Source organism: Nicotiana attenuata, unplaced genomic scaffold (assembly GCF_001879085.1).
Source record: "Nicotiana attenuata strain UT unplaced genomic scaffold, NIATTr2, whole genome shotgun sequence".
NCBI lineage: Eukaryota > Viridiplantae > Streptophyta > Magnoliopsida > Solanales > Solanaceae > Nicotiana > Nicotiana attenuata.
In genome coordinates, this window is record NW_017670472.1 from 591,695 (window position 1) to 613,225 (window position 21,531).

The 21,531-nt window shown below is 38.4% G+C and overlaps 3 protein-coding genes across 3 annotated transcripts in view; all 3 read left to right on the top strand.

The window, feature by feature from the left end:
* The first annotated feature begins 11,958 nt into the window (after positions 1–11,958).
* On the top strand, positions 11,959–12,850 carry LOC109239910 (vacuolar iron transporter homolog 4-like). Its single transcript, XM_019406501.1, has one exon. It carries the CDS (start codon positions 12,046–12,048, stop codon positions 12,703–12,705), a length of 660 nt encoding a protein of 219 aa, XP_019262046.1. The 5' UTR covers positions 11,959–12,045; the 3' UTR covers positions 12,706–12,850.
* A 2,566-nt stretch (positions 12,851–15,416) lies between these two features.
* LOC109239911 (vacuolar iron transporter homolog 4-like) lies at positions 15,417–16,367 on the top strand. The gene has a single exon (XM_019406502.1). The coding sequence runs from the start codon at positions 15,544–15,546 to the stop codon at positions 16,198–16,200; it is 657 nt and encodes a 218-aa protein (XP_019262047.1). The 5' UTR covers positions 15,417–15,543; the 3' UTR covers positions 16,201–16,367.
* A 978-nt stretch (positions 16,368–17,345) lies between these two features.
* Positions 17,346–21,531, top strand: part of LOC109239907 (vacuolar iron transporter homolog 4-like) — a 7,717-nt gene continuing 3,531 nt past the window's right edge. The window contains exons 1-2 of the mRNA XM_019406500.1: positions 17,346–17,477; positions 18,468–18,662. Of these exons, the coding sequence (XP_019262045.1) occupies positions 17,346–17,477; positions 18,468–18,662 (327 nt within the window). The remainder of the gene's footprint in view (positions 17,478–18,467; positions 18,663–21,531) is intronic.

Below are 21,531 nucleotides of genomic sequence, written 5' to 3' on the forward strand. Positions count from 1 at the left end.
CTAAGCAAATGAGGCTCGTCCCAATAATACATGCGGCAATCACGGAAGAACTTTTTCTTTTGGACAGATGAAAGGTCAAATGGAACTATACCGCAGGCCAGGTAATTTGCAAAATCTGCATACCGTGGCGCATCTTCCAGAGTAGCTGCGAGCAGCTTCTCATCTGGAAAGGTTTCCAGAATCTCTTCGACCTCGACTGATTTTTCAGCTCCTTCAAGTCGTGATAGATGATCAGCGACTTGATTTTCTGTGCCCTTACGATCACGAATTTCAAGGTCAAATTCTTGCAACAGCAGCACCCAACGAATCAGGCGCGGCTTAGACTCCTTTTTCTCAATTAGGTACCTGAGAGCTGCATGGTCAGTGTATACAATTACCTTGGAACCAATCAGCTATGATCGGAACTTGTCAAAAGCAAACACCATCGCTAACATCTCCTTCTCCGTCACAGTGTAGTTGAGCTGTGCACCGCTTAGCGTTCTGCTTGCGTAGTAAATCGGGTGCATCAGCTTATCTTTTCGCTGCCCCAAGACTGCTCCTATGGCATAGTCGCTCGCGTCACACATGAGCTCAAATGGTCGCTCCCAGTTGGGGGCAACAATGATGGGTGCAGTTACCAACCTCTTCTTCAATTCCTCAAATGCCAACCTGCAATCATTAGAAAACACAAAGGGCTGATCCTTTTCAAGGAGTTTGCATAGTGGGTTAGCAATTTTGGAAAAACCTTTTATGAAACGCCGGTAGAACCCGGTGTGCCCAAGAAAGCTTCTCACCGCCTTAACGGAAGTGGGCGGTGGTAGCTTTTCAATCACGTCAACCTTAGCATGGTCGACCTCAATTCCTTTTCTGGACACTCGATGTCCCAGGACTATCCCTTCTTGTACCATAAAATGACACTTCTCCCAGTTTAGCACTAAGTTTGTCTCCACACATCTTTTGAGCACTCTGCTTAAGTTGTGAAGACAGTCTTCGAATGAATCTTCCACCACGGAGAAATCATCCATAAAGACTTCCATAATATCCTCCACCATATCTGTGAAGATGGCTAACATGCACCGTTGAAAAGTCGTTGGTGCATTGCAAAGCCCAAAAGGCATTTTCCGAAAGGCAAAGATGCCATACGGACAGGTGAAGGATGTTTTCTCTCTATCCTCGGGGGGCTATTGATATCTGATTGTACCCCGAGTATCCATCTAAGAAACAAAAACGGCCAGCCTGTCCAACATTTGGTCAATAAAAGGCAAGGGAAAGTGGTCCTTTCGGGTGGCGGTGTTCAATTTCCGGTAATCCATGCAAATCCGCCACCCTGTGACTGTACGAGTTGAGATCAACTCATTCATTTTGCACAACAGTCATTCCCCCCCTTTTAGGCACACATTGGACAGGGCTGACCCAATTGCTATCAGAGATGGGGAAGATGATTCCCGCATCTAACCATTTGATTACCTCCTTCTTTACTACCTCTTTCATGTTTGGGTTCATCCTTCGTTGATGTTCTCTGGAAGGTTTGTGCCCTTCTTCCAAGAGAATCTTATGCATACAGAAGGCTGGGCTGATACCCTTTATGTCTGCCATGGTCCAGCCAATGGCAGTCTTGTTTTCTTGCAGTACCTATAAGAGCCGTTCTACCTGCACATCTAGCAAACCGGATGATATAATAATAGGCAAGGTCTAATCAGGTCCCAAGAACACATACCTGAGGTGATTTGGGAGTGGCTTTAGCTCCAGTTTGGGTGGTTCTTCTATTGATGGCTTTGCTGGAGGTGTAGCCCTTTTTTCTAATTCAAGGGACTCAAATTGAGGTTCCCTTGTCCAGAATCCTCGGCCTTCAAGTGCCATGACCCATTCAGCTAACCCTTCACCATCCATCTCTTCTAGATTTTTCAGACATGCATCCAATGGGTCATTCACAGTCAGGGTCGCGTCGTCCTCTTGCAGAATCACATCTACTGCATCCACTAAAGAGCTATTAGCATATTCGTTGGGTCTTCTCATAGATTGTTGAACATTGAATATGACTTCTTCATCGTTCAGTCTCATTTTTAGTTCCCCAGTCTCACAATCAATCAGTGCTCTGCCAGTCGCCAAAAACGGTTTACCCAGAATGAGAGGTATCTCCTCATCTACCTGGCAGTCCAAGATAACAAAGTCTGCTGGGAACACGAACTTCCCCACTTGCACCAACACATCATCAAGAATACCAGTTGGCCTTTTCACCGTGCGATTAGCCAGCTGTAGCAGCATAGAAGTCGGTCTAGCTCTGTCGATGCCCAATNTATCCAGGAATCAAAGAATATTGCTACTCTCAAGCTGGATGAACTAATTGGAAACCTTACTGCCTATGAATTGAGAAGGCAAACCATAAAAATGGATGCACCCAAGAAGGAAAGGAGTCTGGCTCTCAGAATTGCTGAAGGTTCAGATCTGGAGGATGATGAAATGGCTATGATCACAAGAGATTTCAAAAAGTACCTGATGAGAGGAAAGGGATCTTCAAGAGGCACAACCTTTAACATAGGGTCACAGTGGAAAGATCCTGAAAATCAAACTTTGGTGACATTAAATCTTTCATCATCTTTGCATAACCTGGCATCTCCCTCAAAGCATCCATCAAAGGAATATTCAACTGAATCTGACGCAACATCTCCATAAATTTCTTGTATTGAACTTCCTTCTTTTGTTTAACCAGTCTCTGAGGGAAGGGTGCAGGTATCACCCTTTGTGCATTGCTTGCTGGCTTCTCTATGTTGGAATTTTCTGGCACAAGAGGTGCCACCTGTTCTGCAGCTTGCTCATTCATCTTTTCTTTCTCCTGACTCTGCTCAACCACCACTTCAGTAAGCTCTGTTGGATCCTCCACCTCTAACGGAACTGGAGCGACTGTCGTACTCTCCTTCCTGGCTTGTAGATTTTCCTGTTCTCTATCTAAGTCTCTCCCATTCCGGAGGCTTACTGCCATCAGCTGATTTGGGTTTTTCTCCTTGGGGTTTATGTTAGTGTCTGCAGGCAAGGTTCCCTGAGGACGGTTGTTCAAAGCCATGGACAGCTGTCCCAGCTGCGTTTCTATGTTCTTTATGGCTGAATCATGCACTGCCAATTTTTCCTGCACTTTATTATTTGTCCCAATGAGTTGCTGAAGCATGCCCCTAATTTCCACCATATTGTTATCTTGCTGCTGAGGAGGCGGTTGATAAGCTAATTGTTGCTGATTTTGCTGTGGATAGCCCTGTGGTTTCTGATATGGTACTGGCACTAATTGGTTTTGAGGGTGCATACCCCCAGGCTGTTGCATATTAGGCCTGTACTGCTGATTTTGCTGCGGTCTCCATTGCTGTGCTCCCTGTCTCTGCCCCCCATAGTTGTTGACATAATTCATATCTTCCCTTGCCCCTTGATTTTCGCCTTCTCCGCTCCATGAACACACATAAGACTGATTAATACAAGGTGTACACAGTCCTCCATTTGTTGTATCAACAATGTGCACCTGTTTTGTGCCCATCTCATCAATCTTCTTTGTCAATATGCTCATCTAGGTCATGAGTGTGGCCATATTCTCTGCATGTGAATTGTTTGGGTCAAGAGAAACTGAGTGCACTATGGGTGCCAGTGTTGTAGCTCTAGTCCTCCACCCTGAATTTTGTGACATCTTGTCAAGAAGGATTTTGCACTCGGCGAATGTCTTACTCAATAATGCAACTCCAGCTGAAGCATCCACATTTGCTTTTAAATGGTCAGCTAGCCCCATGTAGAATCTCTGGCCGAGCATCTGGTCTGGAATGCCATGGTGAGGACACTTCACTAGCATTCCTTTAAATCTTTCCCAAGTTTCTTGCAAGGACTCAGTCGGCTGCTGCTTAAACTGCAATATTTCATCAATCTGTCTTGCAGTCTTGTCTGGTGGATAGAACTTGTTCAGAAACTGCTTGACCAATTCCTCCCAGGTGGCAATGGAATTGATAGGGAGCAAATTTAACCAAGTCTGAGCTTCCCCGGTCACAGAGAATGGGAACAGGAGCAGCTTGATAGCTTCCGGGGTCACATTTGGCTGCCTTTGGGTCACACAAATTGACAGAAAATTTTTCAGGTGCTGCTGAGGGTCCTCAATGTGTGATCCGGAGAACAATCCTTTATTCTGCAGTAGATGCAGCATGTTGTTGGTTATCTGGAAGGTCTCCGCTTGAATTGCGGGCACAACTATGGCAGTGGCCAAGTTATCAGCTGTGGGCTGTGCCCAGTCATAAAGTGCAGCTTCGGGTACAAGGGTGCCACTACTCTCACGTTGGGGTTTGCTGGTGGATCCCCAACGTTTCCATTGACGTTGTCTAACGTCACCCATGTCAAATTCGCGTTGGTGTGATTGTTGGGATTGTTGAAGTCTCTTGTTGGCACGGTTCAATGCCCTGAATGTTTTCTCGGGGTCTGAGAGTCCTTCTAGCAGTTCTCCAGTCCTCGAAGAACTTCTAGGCATACACCTGATTTCCACAAGAGTTCAAACGTTAGAATTTCAATGAAAAGATTGGCTATAGAGAAAACTGACTACACTTAGAATTTTTGTACTTCTTTCAATTGTAATTGATAACACCGTTAACTCCCCGGCAACGGCGCCAAAATTTGATAACGCCAAACTATGCCTTATAAAAAGACACACACGGACGTAGCAAATATAGTCTGAGTAATTCTGCCCAGAGTCGAACCACAGAGAATTAACGTATCAAGTACTCTTGTCAGACTTATGAAATAAATTTCCCCAAACTTTGTGATTCACAGTTGATGATATATTTAACAACTAAACTGAAAATAAATAAAGCTGAAAGTTAACTAAGCTTGCTTGTATATAATTGGAATAAAGTCTAAGGTAATGGTTTCCCCCGTTGTTGATTTCCTTGGTTGAATATGTTTTATAACTGAGACTTAGTTGTCTCTATCAATCACGAACGCTCCAGCTATCATAAATCTTTCTCAAGCAATTATGATAATTTACTAGACGCACTTTCTCAAGCTACGCTAGCTAGATTCACAATACGGTTCACTTAGATTGCATCCGAGGTATAGTTATCTCTAATCCTACCTCTAAACCCTCGGTTATGACTCTCGTCTATACACCGGGAGTGATGTTGTTCATACAATCACCTAAATATGCACTCTCTCTCAAGCAGATACACACTAAATAGGGACGGATAATTGAGGGCCCTTTCAATTAACCACAATCAAAACATAGATGAACAAATAGAGATTAACAACCAATTCAAAACTATATTAATATAACAACCAAGTCATCCCCAACGGGTTTCACCAAGACCTTAGATTAAAGTATTTAGCTACTCATAACAATAATGAAAACAACAAAAGAATTCATATTCAAAGGTGAAAGAACAAAGAAGAAGATTAAAAATTGATGCCCAATGATCCTCCTTGCCTCTTGCCCTTTCTTCTTATGTTTTTCACTTCCAAAAATCGTTCTCTCCCTTCTTGGCCGACTTCCTTCGTTTAATATAGGGTTTAGGGCTTAAAATCCCGTGTTTTGCACTTTGGTCCTTGAAGTTTACGCGTTCTGCTGCGGTCCTACCGCGGTTACGCAGGACCGCGGCAAGAGTGGCCTTCAGAATCTGCAGCAGTGTTCTGCCGCGGTCCTACCGCGGTTACGCTCGGACAGCGGCAGACCAGCTTCAGTTCTGGCTTTGTCCCCTTGCTTGGTTCACTTTGTGGATATTGTATGATTGACCTCCTTTTCTCCGTATTTGATCCCAAAAGTACTCCACAGACTTCTTTCATTGGATATAGCCTGCAAAGCATGAAAAACACTAATCAGAGCATTTTGTTATCACTTTTTACCATAAAAGCTATACAAAAATATGGTTCTTTAGGGCCTAATTATAGTCTAATTTACCTATTATCACTGTTAGTGTTGTGAGTACATACATGGCGTGTCCTGGTAAAGAACATTGGCAGGCGGTGAAGTGGATCTTGAGATACTTGAAGGGTACTGCAGATGTAGGCTTGACTTTTTACAAAGACAAGTTGAGTGAATCCTTAGTTGGCTATGTCGATTCGGATTATGCAGGGGACTTGGATAAGAGAAGATCTCTGACAGGCTATGTTTTTACTCTTTCTGGTAGTGTCATCAGTTGGAAGGCAACTTTGCAGTCTGTCGTTGCTTTGTCTACCACAGAAGCTGAGTATAGGGCAATTACGGAAGCAGTTAAAGAGGCTATTTGGCTACAAGGCTTGGTAAGTGATCTTGGACTAGCTCAGAATAAGACACAAGTTTTTTGTGACAGTTAGAGTGCCCTTCATCTTACTAAGAATCAGATGTTTCATGAGCGGACGAAGCATATTGAAGTCATACATCACTTTATTCGAGACATTATATCAAAGGGGGTTGTTAATGTGGAGAAATGTCTACGCATGATAATCCAGCTGATATGATGACCAAGGCAGTCCCGGCCAACAAGTTTAGGCATTTGCCTAGACTTGATTGGTGTGTGCAGTACTCAATAGAGCCCTTGCGAGGGCTGAGGGCAAGGTAGAGAGACATTGTTCCTGCTGATGAAGAGAATTCAAGCCAAGGGGAAGATTTGTTATTTGTGGCTTGAATTAATTCCTTGTATTTTTAGGAAACCCATAGTCCCTATAAGTTTAGGAAAACCCATTGTCCTAATAGATTTGGGAAAGGAAAACCTATAGTCCTTGTCAAATTGGAAAATATTTCTCTTATATGTTTGGGACCTTTTGGGATCTATATATAGGGGTTGTAGTTGGAGATTCTAAAGATTGTATTGTGCTTTTCTTCTTCTCATTCATAGTGAAAAACTCTCTCTGCTTTTGCCCCAAGGATTAGGCTTAGCCGAACCTCGTTAAATCCTTGTGTTGATTTTTCTTCTCTATTTGCTTTGTGTGTGATTGTGTGCTAGTTAACCCACGATATTCCGGAACAAATACATTATAAAATGACCAATAACGAAAAGTTTTATTGTGTGCCCCACACAACTAAATCAGTTGTGTGAGGCCTCTTTTTGTCTCACAAATTTGTGGACTCAAATCTACACTTTTGGGTCCACAAAATTATGAGTCAAAAAAGAGAGCTCATACAACTAGCATTAGTTGTTACTTGTACGAGGCACAAAATAATAAGTTTCACATTTTTACCTTCTTGTACAAATCCCTTTTATCTTCGTGTTGTCAATTTCTCTTTGCATTCATCTTATCCAAATTCGGTGGTACATATCATTAAATTTCTGAGATTTTTCCCTTCCGATGGATTTCCCATTAAATGTTAGATAGTGAGTTAAAGTGTGGGATTAAGTATGGATTTCACTATGCTAGTTTCTACATCCAGGAATGTCATAGCTGGAGAACCCTGGTACTCGCTATGTTAACTAAATACCTATAAAATAGTAGAAAAGGCAGAAATCTGAACCAATGTGCTTTGCCAAAGAGGAGTTCCGGTGAAGAAACAACAATCTCCTATAAGAACTCTCAATAACTCAAAACCTCCAAGAGTATTATGATTAAAGGCAAATTGCCAGCAGTAGTAAATTGGAGTATTTAAAACTAAATGCAGAGAGGGCAGATATCAAGATGAAACAAGGCACTTTAAAAGGACCAAGTCAAAATTGGCAGCCAAAAAAAAAGGGTAATTATTAAATCCTGGAGAAAAAAAGACAAGCTTTACATACATGATTAAAGTTATAACCCTCTATCCTCCATGCTTCATCTCCTTCGTAGAAGAGAACAACACATTATCCAGCACATTTCTTTTATTTTTTTTGCAGAAAAAGAACAAACATGTGTGTATAAGCAATGGCGCAGACAAGATCTAATATAACATATGGCTGATTTATGTATTATAGACTATTAGACTGCATGCATAAGGGAAATGTATCTGAAGCTATAGTCAGATGAAGAAGTTCCCAGCACTATATAGGGAATGCAAAACAAGGGGGGAAAAAATATTCCCAGCTCCAAAACTATCTCTTGAAAATTAATTCTAAATTGCTTTCCATGTAAGGGGATTCTTTGGGGGGTGGGGGGTGGGGGGTGTAGGGGTAGGTAGCCAAGAATGCGCACAATTAGAAAGAAAAAGAAATATTAAGCCTCAAGACTGCAAGACACATATCACTCTTCAATGCACTGGTGACATAAAATAGGCCGAAGTCTCCAACTGGAGTTAAAAAGCAGAACTATCTAAATATTGTTAACCAATCTGTATTATTATAATAAAAAACGAAATAGTAAACTTTCTGAAACAGAAACAGAAACAAAAAATTAGCAGCAACAAAATATTGAAATAATTTCGGAATAAATCGAGCCCACTAAATACACAGTGATTTAACTCAAAGCATATTTATAGCCTTTCTGGCAACAGATATTACCCGAAGCCGAGCGACAACGAGGACGCGGGGCTTTTCTTCTTCTTAACTCTTTAAGAGCTAGAAGAAGAGCAATTGTATATATACCCATCAAAAATCTTTTCTTTCTCCAATATGGGACAATGTACCTTTGCCAAGGAGGAAAACTCAAATATTTTATTTTCTCTCCATTTCCCATTCACCCTTTATTTTAAGCTACCCAAGCTTAAACCCAACAAACATGCATGTCACCATCTAACAGGAAAACTAACTCTTCCACCAACGATCTTTCAATGCAGAAGCATTCTCGCTCTTCAGAAGGCTTTCTCTATTATAAATTTAAATGCGCACCAAAACTAGCAAGAGAGCCAATCATGTATCCAAAAAAGGACAAAGGAACAAAATAGCCTGCCAAAAGGTTATAAACAGCATTAATATAATTTAACACATTGTGCTTACTCTGTTTGAACTTCGAAATCATGTACCAAAATTAAACCTATGTGTCGGTATTTCAGTAAAGCATATGAAAACTTATGTGGGACAATATTTTTTCGTTATAGAATTAGCTAAACATAATCACATTCATCATTGTTTAAGAACTTACACTTTCCCTTTTTAATTGTTATTATAACTCACGATACATTTGTAATAACATTTATATCATTTTTTAAAAAATATTATTCATGACACGAGATACACGTGCATCGCGCATACACCTAAGACTAGTTACATAAAAATATAAGAAAACTGATAGAAGATCCCAGCAAGCACCCAGGGAGAAAAAAAGATTAATGGGTGATATGGTGTTGAGGTTGAATTAAAGGCGTGTCTGAAGCTAGAGGCGCATGTTTGATTCCTACTTGACTTGTGACTAGAAATCTTTTTTGATTTTTCTCTGTCAGGGGCGGCTCAAGCTCATATGGGGCCTAAGGCCAAAGTTTAATATGGGGCATAAGGCCAAAGTTTGTATCTTCGTCAGATTTCTCATAAACCTCTTCTTCAATTTGGATTTTGTTATGATCATTTGACTCAAAGTTAGTGACTTGTTCATCTACAGAATATTCTCCTACATTTTGCGATTTAATTTTTTCATTATTTGTCAAAAAATTCTCAAGAGTTCCTTTTTGAGATTTTATTAAATTTTCAACTTTTCTTTTCTTTTGGATTTTTGAATATCCGGATGCATATTTTCTTGTAGACATGTTTATATTCTAAAAAAAACTAAACAATATGTACATAGTAAATTTAATAAAATAATAAATAACAAATAAAAATAATACTAGAAAGTTAGAATGATATTACCCGACTAACTGATTCAAGAAGTTTGAAGACTTTGATTCCAAAATATCTAGTTGTTGGCTTGTTGGAGTCTTGGAGAAAGAAAGAAATCTCATAGAAAGAAGATGAGCATGAATAAAAAGGAAGGAAGAAGGTATGTCACTATGTCTCATTCTGCTATACGAAATATGAATAATGAAATGAAATTGAAATGTTGGATTGGGTCTTGGAATTATTTGGGAAGAAGAGCAAAAAGTAGAGTTGTCAAATCAAATCCAAGTGACAACTATTTTTTTAGTACTATTTTAAGCTTTACTTTATTAATATATTAAAAGTTTTTCTTTTTTATATATGAAAGGTAAAAAAGTACTATATATATTATTTATTGTTTAAAAAAGAAAAACCTATAAAATATATAGTATTCCTAAAAATTGGGGCCTCCATTTGGGGCCTAAGGCACTTGCCTTACCCCATACACCTATAGAGCTGGCCCTGTCTGTTGCGTTCGAATAATTGTACAATTATACTATGTAATTGATAGCAACTTTATGTTAAAGGAAGTGAGCACCCACTACCTTAAAATTTTGGATCCGCGGTCGGATAGAAGAAGAGTGCAGACACATTATGAAGTTGGTTCCTGGTGAATTTGAAAGTCATTATGGCCTAAAGAAAATAACTTTAGATAAAAAATTAAATAAATAAATAAATGAAGGGCTTGTGGCTTTTGTGTGAGTGGCAACTTCTTGGTGTATGAGTGTGTGTATATATATATATATATATATGCATGCTTAACCTTAGTGTTGAAAGAACACTGCACCCAATTTAATTTACTAATAAGAAATATCTCCAATATATCTATTCAAGCAATTAGTGTTTTCCTATACAGCAATCCAACCTCACAAGCTCCTTTTCCAAAGGTCAAAAAGCCATCTGAATTCCCTAGACTTCAAAATATAGCCATTTAGAAGTAAAACACGCACACACAATACACAAAATATAAAAGAAGAAAAGAGAAAAGCAGTAATCCAGTGATCCTTATGACTTTCAATTTTAAAGGCATTCTGTATACATGAGACATTTGCTAGAAGTTTTAGGGTGTGTTTGGTATGAATGGAAAATATTTTTCGGAAAATGTTTTCCAATTTTTCTATGTTTGGTTGGCTTAAATATTTTGGAAAACATTTTCTTTACGAACTCTTGGAGGAAAATGTTTTCCTTATCAAGAGAAGGGAAAACATTTTCCAAACTCCTTCTCAACCTTCCCTATCCTCACCAACCCACCCCACCCCCTCTCTCCAAAAAAGTTTTTTTTTTTTTTTTTTCAAATTTCAGTTTTTCCGTTACCACCCACCCCCTCTCGCAAAAAAATATTATTATTTTTATTGCAATTTCTAATTTCTGTATTTTCGTTTTTCTGCACCATCCACCCCCAACGAAAAATATTTTCCACGGAAAATATTTTCCGTTATACCAAACACACCCTTAGGGTAAGTATGTGACCATGTGAGAATATAAGCAAACTGGTTTAAATCCCAGCTGCAAGGGCGAAGCTATATGTTTTGAAGGGTGTCCTTCGTCGGAAAATTACACTGTATACTAGGTAAAATATTAGATTTTAGAGGTATTTATCATATATTGACCACTCTTTGTCGGAGAATTTTTTTCACTTCTTTCAATTTTGAACACCCTTGAGTAAATTTCTGGCTTCGCCACTGCCCAGCAGTACAAATTAGCATGCAATATATGCCTAGGCTCTGTAGAATACTGCATGACAATAATGTGTTTTCTTAAGCAAGACTTTTTTGATGTCGAAAGTGTGTTGATATCACCCAAATTCTATTGTAACGGTTGCAACCGTTACTATATCTTCTCTATGGCAATGGTTCACAAACCGTTGCCAAAATAACTGTTCTCATAGGCCCATTTTCTGGTAGTGTTTTAATATTGATAATCCAGAAAAAGAAGGAATGAATGATGCATTTTTCAGAAATAGTAAAACTAACGAATTAAATTATGGCGAGATGCATTCATTCTGAAAGATTGTACTGATTTCTGAATATAGAAATGCAAGACTTCAGAAAGCTGGCAATCAGCAACCACTATATAGAAATGAAGTCTATAGTTCCGTATAAAATATAACATGTTGCTATATGAGGCTCTTTCAAGAACATCTAATATGTAACCAATACCACCCACAAGAAAATGGTAAAATATAAAATAAAATTTGATATAGTGACTACAGGATATTCTGTTATATGGGTATATAGGTGTTATTTTAGTGGATTCTATAAAGAAAGACCTTTGTAGTCATCCTACTCTATAAATAACAAAGATTGAGTCTTCATTAAACACCCATCTTGAAAGAAAACAATCCTCCTTCTTTAGCTGATAGTTCCTCACAAATTATATACCTTTCTTAATGGCTGCTCAAAACCAAGTACAAATTACCATCCCTAAACAACATGATGACCAAAACCAAGCCCCTGAAGAGGATTTTGACTACTCTCAAAGAGCACAATGGCTTCGAGCAGCTATATTAGGAGCCAATGATGGATTAGTATCAGTTGCATCTTTGATGATGGGTGTTGGAGCTGTTCAAGAAAACGTTAAGACCATGATCCTTACTGGTTTTGCAGGGTTGTTTGCCGGTGCATGTAGCATGGCTATAGGAGAGTTTGTCTCTGTGTACTCTCAACTAGACATAGAGTTAGCTCAAATGAAGAGAGACAAAACAACAGGAGGACAGAACAAAGAACATCAACAGCACGAAGTAGAAGAAAGTAACAAGGAACAGCTGCCAAATCCATTTCAGGCAGCCGGAGCCTCGAGTATTGCATTTTCATTGGGTGCTATTGTGCCAATTCTTGCAGCTGCATTTATAGCAGATCATAAGGTGAGGCTAGCTGTGATTGTGGCTGCAGTGAGCTTAGCATTGTTAGCATTTGGAGGAGTTGGTGCTTTTCTGGGCAGAAGTCCTATGGTCAAATCTTGTGCCAGAGTTTTAATTGGTGGTTGGATGGCCATGGCCATTACCTTTAGCCTCACTAGATTGATTGGCTCTATGGGCTTGGAAATGTGATGGGGACTCTATGTTCTGTTCCCTGTCCTAGCTAATTTAGTTTTATCTGCTCAAGAAATTGATGTTGCACGTCAAATAAATTTCCTTTTGTGTAATGACTGGAGTGAAATCTTAAGAATGTATTGAAGGTCAATTTATTATGTTATTACTGAAAGCATTAGCTACTCCACACAACCTTCAGCTTATTCATGATAGACTAGGCATCAACTGTCATAATCTAATATTTCAATGAACTAAATCAATTATATGAATCTTCTGTAACTGCTTAACTTGTCTATGTTTACTTTAGCAATTATAATCAGCCTTCTGCAACTGATCTTCTGTAACTGCTTCTACCAGTACCCAAAGTTCCAACAAATTCGTTAATAAGAAGATTCATCTTGACCTGATAATGCTTACGCTAGCTATCCACCTACCGCAACACATAAAGCAACTCTGAGCAAAAATTAATAAGATCGCATTAAAGCTAAAACCTCGATATTTCAGCTATCCACATAAATCAACTTTGAGCCACACTACAAGAAAGACCTCATTTTGTGGGGGTTAATTTAAAGATTTGTTACAATTTGTGACCTCCGCAAAATGAATTGTGGTGGTTTTAATAAATGTCACAGGTACCTTCGCCACAAGCATTTTCGTAGGAGTTTTTAAGAACCTCCACAACAATTGCCACAAAATCAATTTATAATTTGTGGGGGTTTTTAGAGGCAATCAGTGACGGTTTGTAACCTTCCAAATATGATCTCAATGTTTTAAATTAATATTATGTGAGAGTTATAAACCCCCCACAATTTCTATCTCAATCTTTAAAAAAAATTAAATACTGGCAGCTTATAACTGCCAGAATATTTTTTTCTATTGAAAATTTTAATTCTAGGATTCAATAAATACAACGTAAATCAAATTCCATTAAAAGTATCTAAACAAACCAACATCACAAATTCAAGTTCATATCAAACTAAAGTTATGCAACACAGTATGATAACTTAAACATTTTACAATCTAGAGTAGGTCAACAGTAGATAATATACAAAGTGCCTTGTATTTGCTTGGTGATCTATATTGTTGTCACCTCATGATACTCTTATGCCCATGAGTGAAGCAAACTCACTCTACATATCACTATGCTGGAACTGTGAAATAAACCAACAATTAATTTATCAAACCAAACCAAAGTCAAAATCTTTTGGAGCTAACTACAAACAAAAGAAGCAACAAAAAGATTTTGTATAATATCAGTGCACGTAACCAGTAATAGCAGATCATTTTTAACAGATTACCAATTAATACTTTATATTTACTTGTAGTTACCTTATAAGTACCCGATTGTATACATATTTTAATGCCGTCGATGCATAGAGCTCAATCATAAGTAATTTGTTCAAAAGCACTACAGTCCTAATTCCGAATATCGCAATGGCTTGAAGTCTGCAGCCTTCTTATGCCCCATAATCCAAAGTAGACTATAAATACTAATTGTTGTTTATACCTGTGATGAAAAATCATATTATGGTTATTTAAGGACTTAAAGCACAATGCTAAAGACTTCTCTTGTATGCAACGAGTTCTACACAACCTTCAAGCGTATAAAATTTCGAACTCTTCTATTTTTACATTTCCAAAGGACCTCCACAGATCTCAATCTTGAGAGATAGTCTAAAAATCCATGAGACCTAGGACACAGTGGCGAAACCAGAAAATTTAATAAGGGTGTTCAAAGTTTCAACACTCTTTGCTAGTGGTCTATGCAAGGGTGTTCAAAGTCTATTGTTGCCCCTTCTAGGACAAATATCTGTTTGATTGTCAAAGAATTAGTGCTGGCACATTATGAAGATGGGATTCGTTAGTGGATTTAAACTTTTATTTATGTCTAAAGACAGTAACTTCCACTTCATTCTGGATCAGAAAAGACAAAAGAAAATATTGAAGAGCTTGTGGCCTTTGTAGGAATGGCACACTTCTTGGTATACTCAAATATTTTGCTTTAACCTCTAGTACAGAAAGCACACAGCACCCAAAATTAAATAATGCAAACAAATATTTCCATATCTATGTTCAAGCAAGTGCTTTCCTATACAGCAATGCATCCTCATTTGCTCCCTTTATTTTGTAAAGGTAAAAAAATCTATCTTGAGGCTTCTAGCTCCTAAAAATTAAGTCACCTAAAGTAAACCCACACACACACGCAAAGAAAAAACAGTACTTGATTAATCCTTGTGACATCTTTCAATCTGTTATATGAGGTAGGTGTTATGGATATATTTGGTCTAAAGGAAGTAACTTTATTAAAACTATAGATTTAAAAAATGATGAGCTTGTGGCCTTTATGTGAATGGCACACTCTCTGGAATACTATAATCTTTGCCTTCTCAGCCTTACAGTGGACAGCACACTCTGCCCAATTTTAATATACCAAAGAAAGCATGTCCTATATCTCTATTCATGCATGCAAGTGCTTTCTCTATGCAGCATTCCATGTTCACAGGCTACATTCCAGGAATTGTTTCTGGAAATGAGGTTTGACCAGAAAGATGGTGAATCAATGGCAAATATGAAACTGCAGATCCATTTTGCAAAGTTAGAAGTTGTTAATAAACAAATGCAAGGTTTTAGTAAGCGTGCAATCAGCAAAAAGAGATAAAATCCATGACTGCATGCCACCAGGCCTTGTGCTCACCACACTACTATTATTTTATGGCACCACTTTCTGCTCAGGGTGATTATTTATTAGACATCCTGCTCTATATATAACCATCAGAGGGAACATTGAATCTTCATAGACAAGAAGCCCTAGACAAGAAGTCATCCTTTCTCAAACAATTCCTTAAAGATTTCTTAATGGCTGCTCAAAACGATGTCCAACTTACTGTCATTAAAGAACATGATAACCAGAACCAAAACGAAGTACCTGAAGAAGATTTTGACTACTCCCAAAGGGCACAATGGCTTAGAGCTGGTATATTAGGAGCCAATGATGGATTGGTTACAACTGCATCTTTGATGATGGGTGTTGGAGCTGTCCAAAAAGACGTTAACGCCATGATCCTAGTCGGCTTTGCAGCATTGTTTGCTGGTGCATGTAGCATGGCCATAGGAGAGTTTGTTTCTGTGTACTCTCAACTGGACATAGAGCTAGCTCAAATTAAGAGAGAAAACACAATAAGAGGACAGAATCAGGAAGATCAAGGAGAAGAAGACAAGAAGGAAGGACTCCCAAATCCATTTCTGGCAGCCATAGCTTCAGCTGTTGCATTTTCATTGGGTGGCATAATACCGATTCTTGCTGCTGGATTTATATCTAACCATAAGGTCAGAATGGCTGTGGTGGTGGCTGCAGTGAGCTTGGCATTGTTTGTATTTGGAGGGGTTGGTGCTGTTCTTGGCAGAACTCCTGCAGTTAGGTCTTGTGCCAGAGTTTTAATTGGTGGTTGGATGGCTATGGCCATTACCTTTGGGCTTACCAAACTGATCGGCTCTGCTGGCATGGAGATGTGATTGAAACTTTATGTTCCTGTCTCTTTTCCTAGTTTAGAGTCATCTGTTTAAGAAATTTCTGTACTGTTGGACTAAATCTCCTGGATAAGACTTGAATAAATGCAAGAAATCTTTGTCTTATGGTTCTGGTATGAATGCTGAAGAATGAAATTGACGCGTTTTCTGAATTTTGTATACTCAGTCATATGTAGGACCTGAAAGACTAGCCATAACAGAAAACCTTGCTCCTTTAATATACTTGGCATCATAAAATTTTATTGAATTTTTTTTGTAGCAGAGTTGCAGTTAAAGGTTACATTACATACTAGAGAAGAATTTTATCTAAAGAAACCACAAACTAGTTCCTCAATGGAACCACAAGCACCTGTGACTAAGCAATGACACAGATCAACAAATCAAAGTAAAATTGGCAAACATAACACCTAAAAAAGCATATGGATGATCACCGGACTCACGACTGTCAGGGAAAAGGATATGAAGCTATTGACAGATAATGGAGTTTGCTGTACAAAAGGAGATGCAAAACAACAGCTACCAGTAATCCGTTCATTGATATTTCCCATATCTTTATCCAAGCAAACTGCACCCAAAATTTATCTAATACTAAGTATATTTCCTGTATATCTGTTCAAGCAAGGGCTTCCCTATACTTCTGTATCCTCACAAGCGCATTTCTTCAAAGATCATAAAGCCATCTGAACACTTCAAGCTTCCAAAATTACGTCATTTTGGAGTCCACCAAAAAAAAGGAGAGGAAGAAAAAAGAGCAGTACCAGTAATCCATACAACATCTATCAGTTTTGAAAGCATTGTGAAAGACAAAGTTATATAAGACATTTGCAAGACAGTTCTCGTTCTTAGTTCAAAACATAACGTTAGTAATGTGACCGTGATAGTACAAGGAAATAAACTGATAAACCTGCCAGTGATACCAAATTAGCATGAAATATATGCCTAGGGAGCTAGAATTAACATTTGCTTTATATATTTCTCTTTTGCTCCCACTTTGCAGGACTGCACTCATTTTAGCGATATTGTTCGAAGAAGCAACTATTTACAATTAAGGGATTGAAACTACAGAAAATGGAAGAATGAATAATGCAACTTTAACGAAGAAATTAAAATATGGTGCGACTATTGCAGACATGGTATTTTCTGCACTAGGCATGGTTTTTGCAGTTACACTGAAGTCTTCTGCAGGGCTGCAGACAGGAGACTGGCCAGCCATGGCTATTACCTTTGAGCTTTTGCATTATCATGCTTATTGGTTTTGTGGAGTAACTCATGAAATCAACTTTACATTCATTTTGGAAAATTTTACTAATTTTTCAATATATAAATGCAAGAATTTAGAAAGCAAGCAAAGCTATCTGTATTATACTCCGTATCATAACATAAAAGAAAGATGGCATATGATGCTCTTACAAGAACGTGTAATTTGAGTAATCAATACAACCAAGAAAAAAGAAAAAAGGGTAAAACATAAAAAAGAAAAAAAGAAAATTGATAGACTGAATGTAGGGTATCTCTTAGTTGAGTTAGGTGTTATCTTGTAGTGGATATATTTGGTCTAAAGGAGGTAACTTTATTAGATCTCTGGATTTAAAAAATGAAGAGCTTGTGGCCTTTATGTGAATGGCACACTCCCTGGAATACTATAATCTTTGCCTTCTCAGCCTTAGTGTGGAGAGCACACTCCACTCTATTTTATATACTCCACCAAATTAAAAAATTGTGTCTCTATTCATGCAAAGTGCTTTCCTATACGGCATTCCATGTCCACAAGTTCCTCTTTTCAGAAATCACGAAGTCATTTCATAATCAGCAATGGAAAATTAAAACAGTACTTCGAAGGGTGTCTAGCTCTCAATCTCAGGTTTTGACTCTTAAAAGAGAACCATCAAGTTGAAATACTACAAGATAAAAAGTATTTGTTACCAATTATACTGGGAATTGTCACAATAAATAAGGTTTTAACTGGAAAATGCGGAACCAGTATGAAACTGCAGATTCATTTTGCAAAGTTGGAGATGTGTTAATAAACAAATGAAAGGTTTTCCCAAGCATGCAATCAGCAAACAAAAGTAACAACCAAACCTGCCACCTTGCCTTGTGCTCAGTGCTCACCACACTACTATTTTTTTATGGCACCACTTTCTGCTTAGACTGATTAATATTTAGTCATCCTCTCCTATATATAACCACCAGAGGGAAGATTGAGTCATCAAAAACAAGAAGTCCTTCAATTTCTCAAAACAACTCCTTAGAAAATTTTCTTCATGGCTGCTCAAAACCACGTGCAAATTACCATCCTTAAAGAACATGACAACCAAAACCAAAACCAAGTCCCTGAAGAGGACTTTGACTACTCCCAAAGGGCTCAGTGGCTTCGAGCAGCTGTGTTAGGAGCCAATGACGGCTTGGTTTCAACTGCATCTTTGATGATCACTACTAGAAATCCGGTAAAAAGCGACCACAAAAAAAGCGACCAAAGTTGGTCGCTTATAGGCCCAAAAGCGACCAAACATGCCTGCTCGCTATATTGATGGTCTCTTTTATTTAGGGACCAAACTTGGTCGCTAATTAGCGACCAACATTGGTCTCTAAGCTAAATGGACCAAATATTCCGGATATTGACTATAGAGACCAACTTTGGTCGCTTTATTAATTTAATAATATAAATTTGGCGACCAAAGTTGGTCTCTAAATATAAAATACTTTATTTATTTATTTATTATTAATCATTAAGAAGCGACCAACTTTGGTCTCTAACCCAAATATTATATTTTAAAATCTGGAAACTAGAGACCAAGGTTGGTCGCTTTTTTATTTAATAATTTATATATTTTATTAAACTAGCGACCAACTTTGGTCCCTAAATACATGAATTTAATTTATTTTTTGTACTTTAGCGACCAACGTTGGTCGCTATATCACCAGAAATTTTATTTTTTTAACGAAATAGCGACCAAGTTTGGTCGCTTTTTGTAGAAATCTGGGTAAGTAGCGACCAACGTTGGTCGCTATTCTCCAGAAATTTATTTTTTTTGAACGTGAAAAGCGACCAAATAGAGACCAATGTTGGTCGCTTTTCTGTGTATTATTTTGGCAGAAACTGCCTGTTTTGGCAGCTATACCACCTGCCAGTCATACCAAAACCCTAACAAGCAACAACAACAACAATTCAAACAACAATTCCAATAAGAATACCAAACAATAACCCAACAACAACAACAACAACAACACAAAAACAACATTAAAAGCTACATTAAAACCAAGAAAGTGTAAATTTCAATAGAACTACCAAACTAAGTTAACTCTTATTACAACCCAATGGAAAACAAATTGTATTTGTCTAGTTCAAATTGTCTAAAATTCATTGATTGTTTGGTACATCATTATCATCACCCTCTGATGAAGTTTCATCATCATCACGGTATTGAGAAGGGTCTATTTGTCGATGATGGGAAGAATGATCACGGGGAGGACGGGAGGAACGACCACTTGGAGGACGGGACGAACGAGCACGGGGACGGGCAGCCTCTGGCAATGATGGCCGAGACCGGGGAATCGAAAAAGATCCAGCTAGGAGATTTTTGATCTGCTCTTGCATGCCCTGGCACTGAGCGACCACGCCAATGTACTGAGCATCTCTAAGCTTTTCTCTTTCCTTGGACGCTTCTAGCTCGGATGTGAGCTTTGTCACAGTCTCCTGCATAGCGGAGAGGCTCTCCCCATCAAGTTGCTCGGCTTGCGAGGAAGTCTCTATTCCTTGCATTCCACACCTATAGCGATGGAATGTCTTAGTAGGAAGGCCGTATACCTTCCCCCATTTTGGACCGCCTGTAGCCCGCGTCCATAGTCTTTCAACATCCTCGGCCGAAAGTTTGAATGGCGCGCCCGACTCATTAGGTGGCTGGCTGCGTATGAATTCCTCAGCTTCAACTCTGAAGCGATCCTATAAGAAAAAGTAAATTGAATTAGTATTTCAAAATTTATATAAAAGTAAATGAAAATACTTAATGAAAAGTGAAAACTTACATGTACAGTCGAGGCTCGTCCCTCGACCCACCTTTCTTCATCCGTCTCTTTCTTCTTCTTCACAATATGAGTCTCCTTGAATAGCTCATCTTGGTTCATCTGACGACCCAACTTCTTTTCCTGAAAACTCATAAATTTTAATTAATAAATAGAATAGATATACTTTGAAAATTAAAATAAATTAAGCAATTACGTACCATTCTTCTTTTTATTGTCCCCAGGCTGACCGCACCTCCAGTGTGCAAGGATCCTCCCTTCTCAGATGCGCGAGCTTTCTTTCCCTTTTCGCTCTTCTGTAATAACTCTGCAGTAAGCCATTGCCTTTGCAAATCATCCCAAAACTCTTGAAGCAACCAGCCAGGCTTCTGGTTCAGCTGTCTAGCTATGGAGAAAGAATGCGACAACCGCTTGCGAGCTTTGAGATTAAAATTTGCAGCCACGTCCGCGCTATACTGGTGTTCCCATACACACTTGCTCTGTATTTCAAAAGTTAAATATTATATGAAAATATCATAAATATAAATAATTATACTGCTTAAAAGAACATTTATACCTTAAATTCATTGAAAATTGCCTCCTTCAGTGAGAATGGGAATTCACGCCAAGACGCATAAGGGGCATCATAAAGCTTTCTGGTTGCTTTGGTGATTATCCTCTAACTGTTCATAAAAACGTTTTGCTTCATCATTAGGAGTTTGTTCAACATTTTCGTTGGGCTCACCCCCAAAGTGCATTCCAAAAGCATTCGCAACCATATCATGAATTCTGGAATCACTATTTCTATTCTCCCTCGACCTACTACTTTCACCAAGAACCATGTTATGAAATATCCCATCGCTACCATCCATCTCTCCATGATAAGTCCACACAAAGTAATTCGCTATAAACCACTTCATATAAAGATGAACCTTAACTTCCTCCGGTTTTTCAAACTTCATACAGTCGCACTTAACACAAGGGCACCTAATTACTCCTTCTTTTATGTATGGCGGAAGTGACATTGCATGTCTAATAAAGTCCTCAACCCCTTCTACAAAATCCTCCCGCAATCCCCGCCGACTAAGATAATTCCTATTGTACATCCAAGAACGATGTTCCATCTATTTAAATAAAGCAAGAACAAATTAAATTAGTTAATACATTAATAAACTCCTCCCTTTAAATCTTTTTTCTTATCTTATAAATGTATAATTCATAGTTTAAAGCATGAATTTAGGTACTCTTATTTAGGTATTGCTCCTCTTCTAAGACAATGAATTGTATCTTTTCACAATTGAACTCAATATAAGT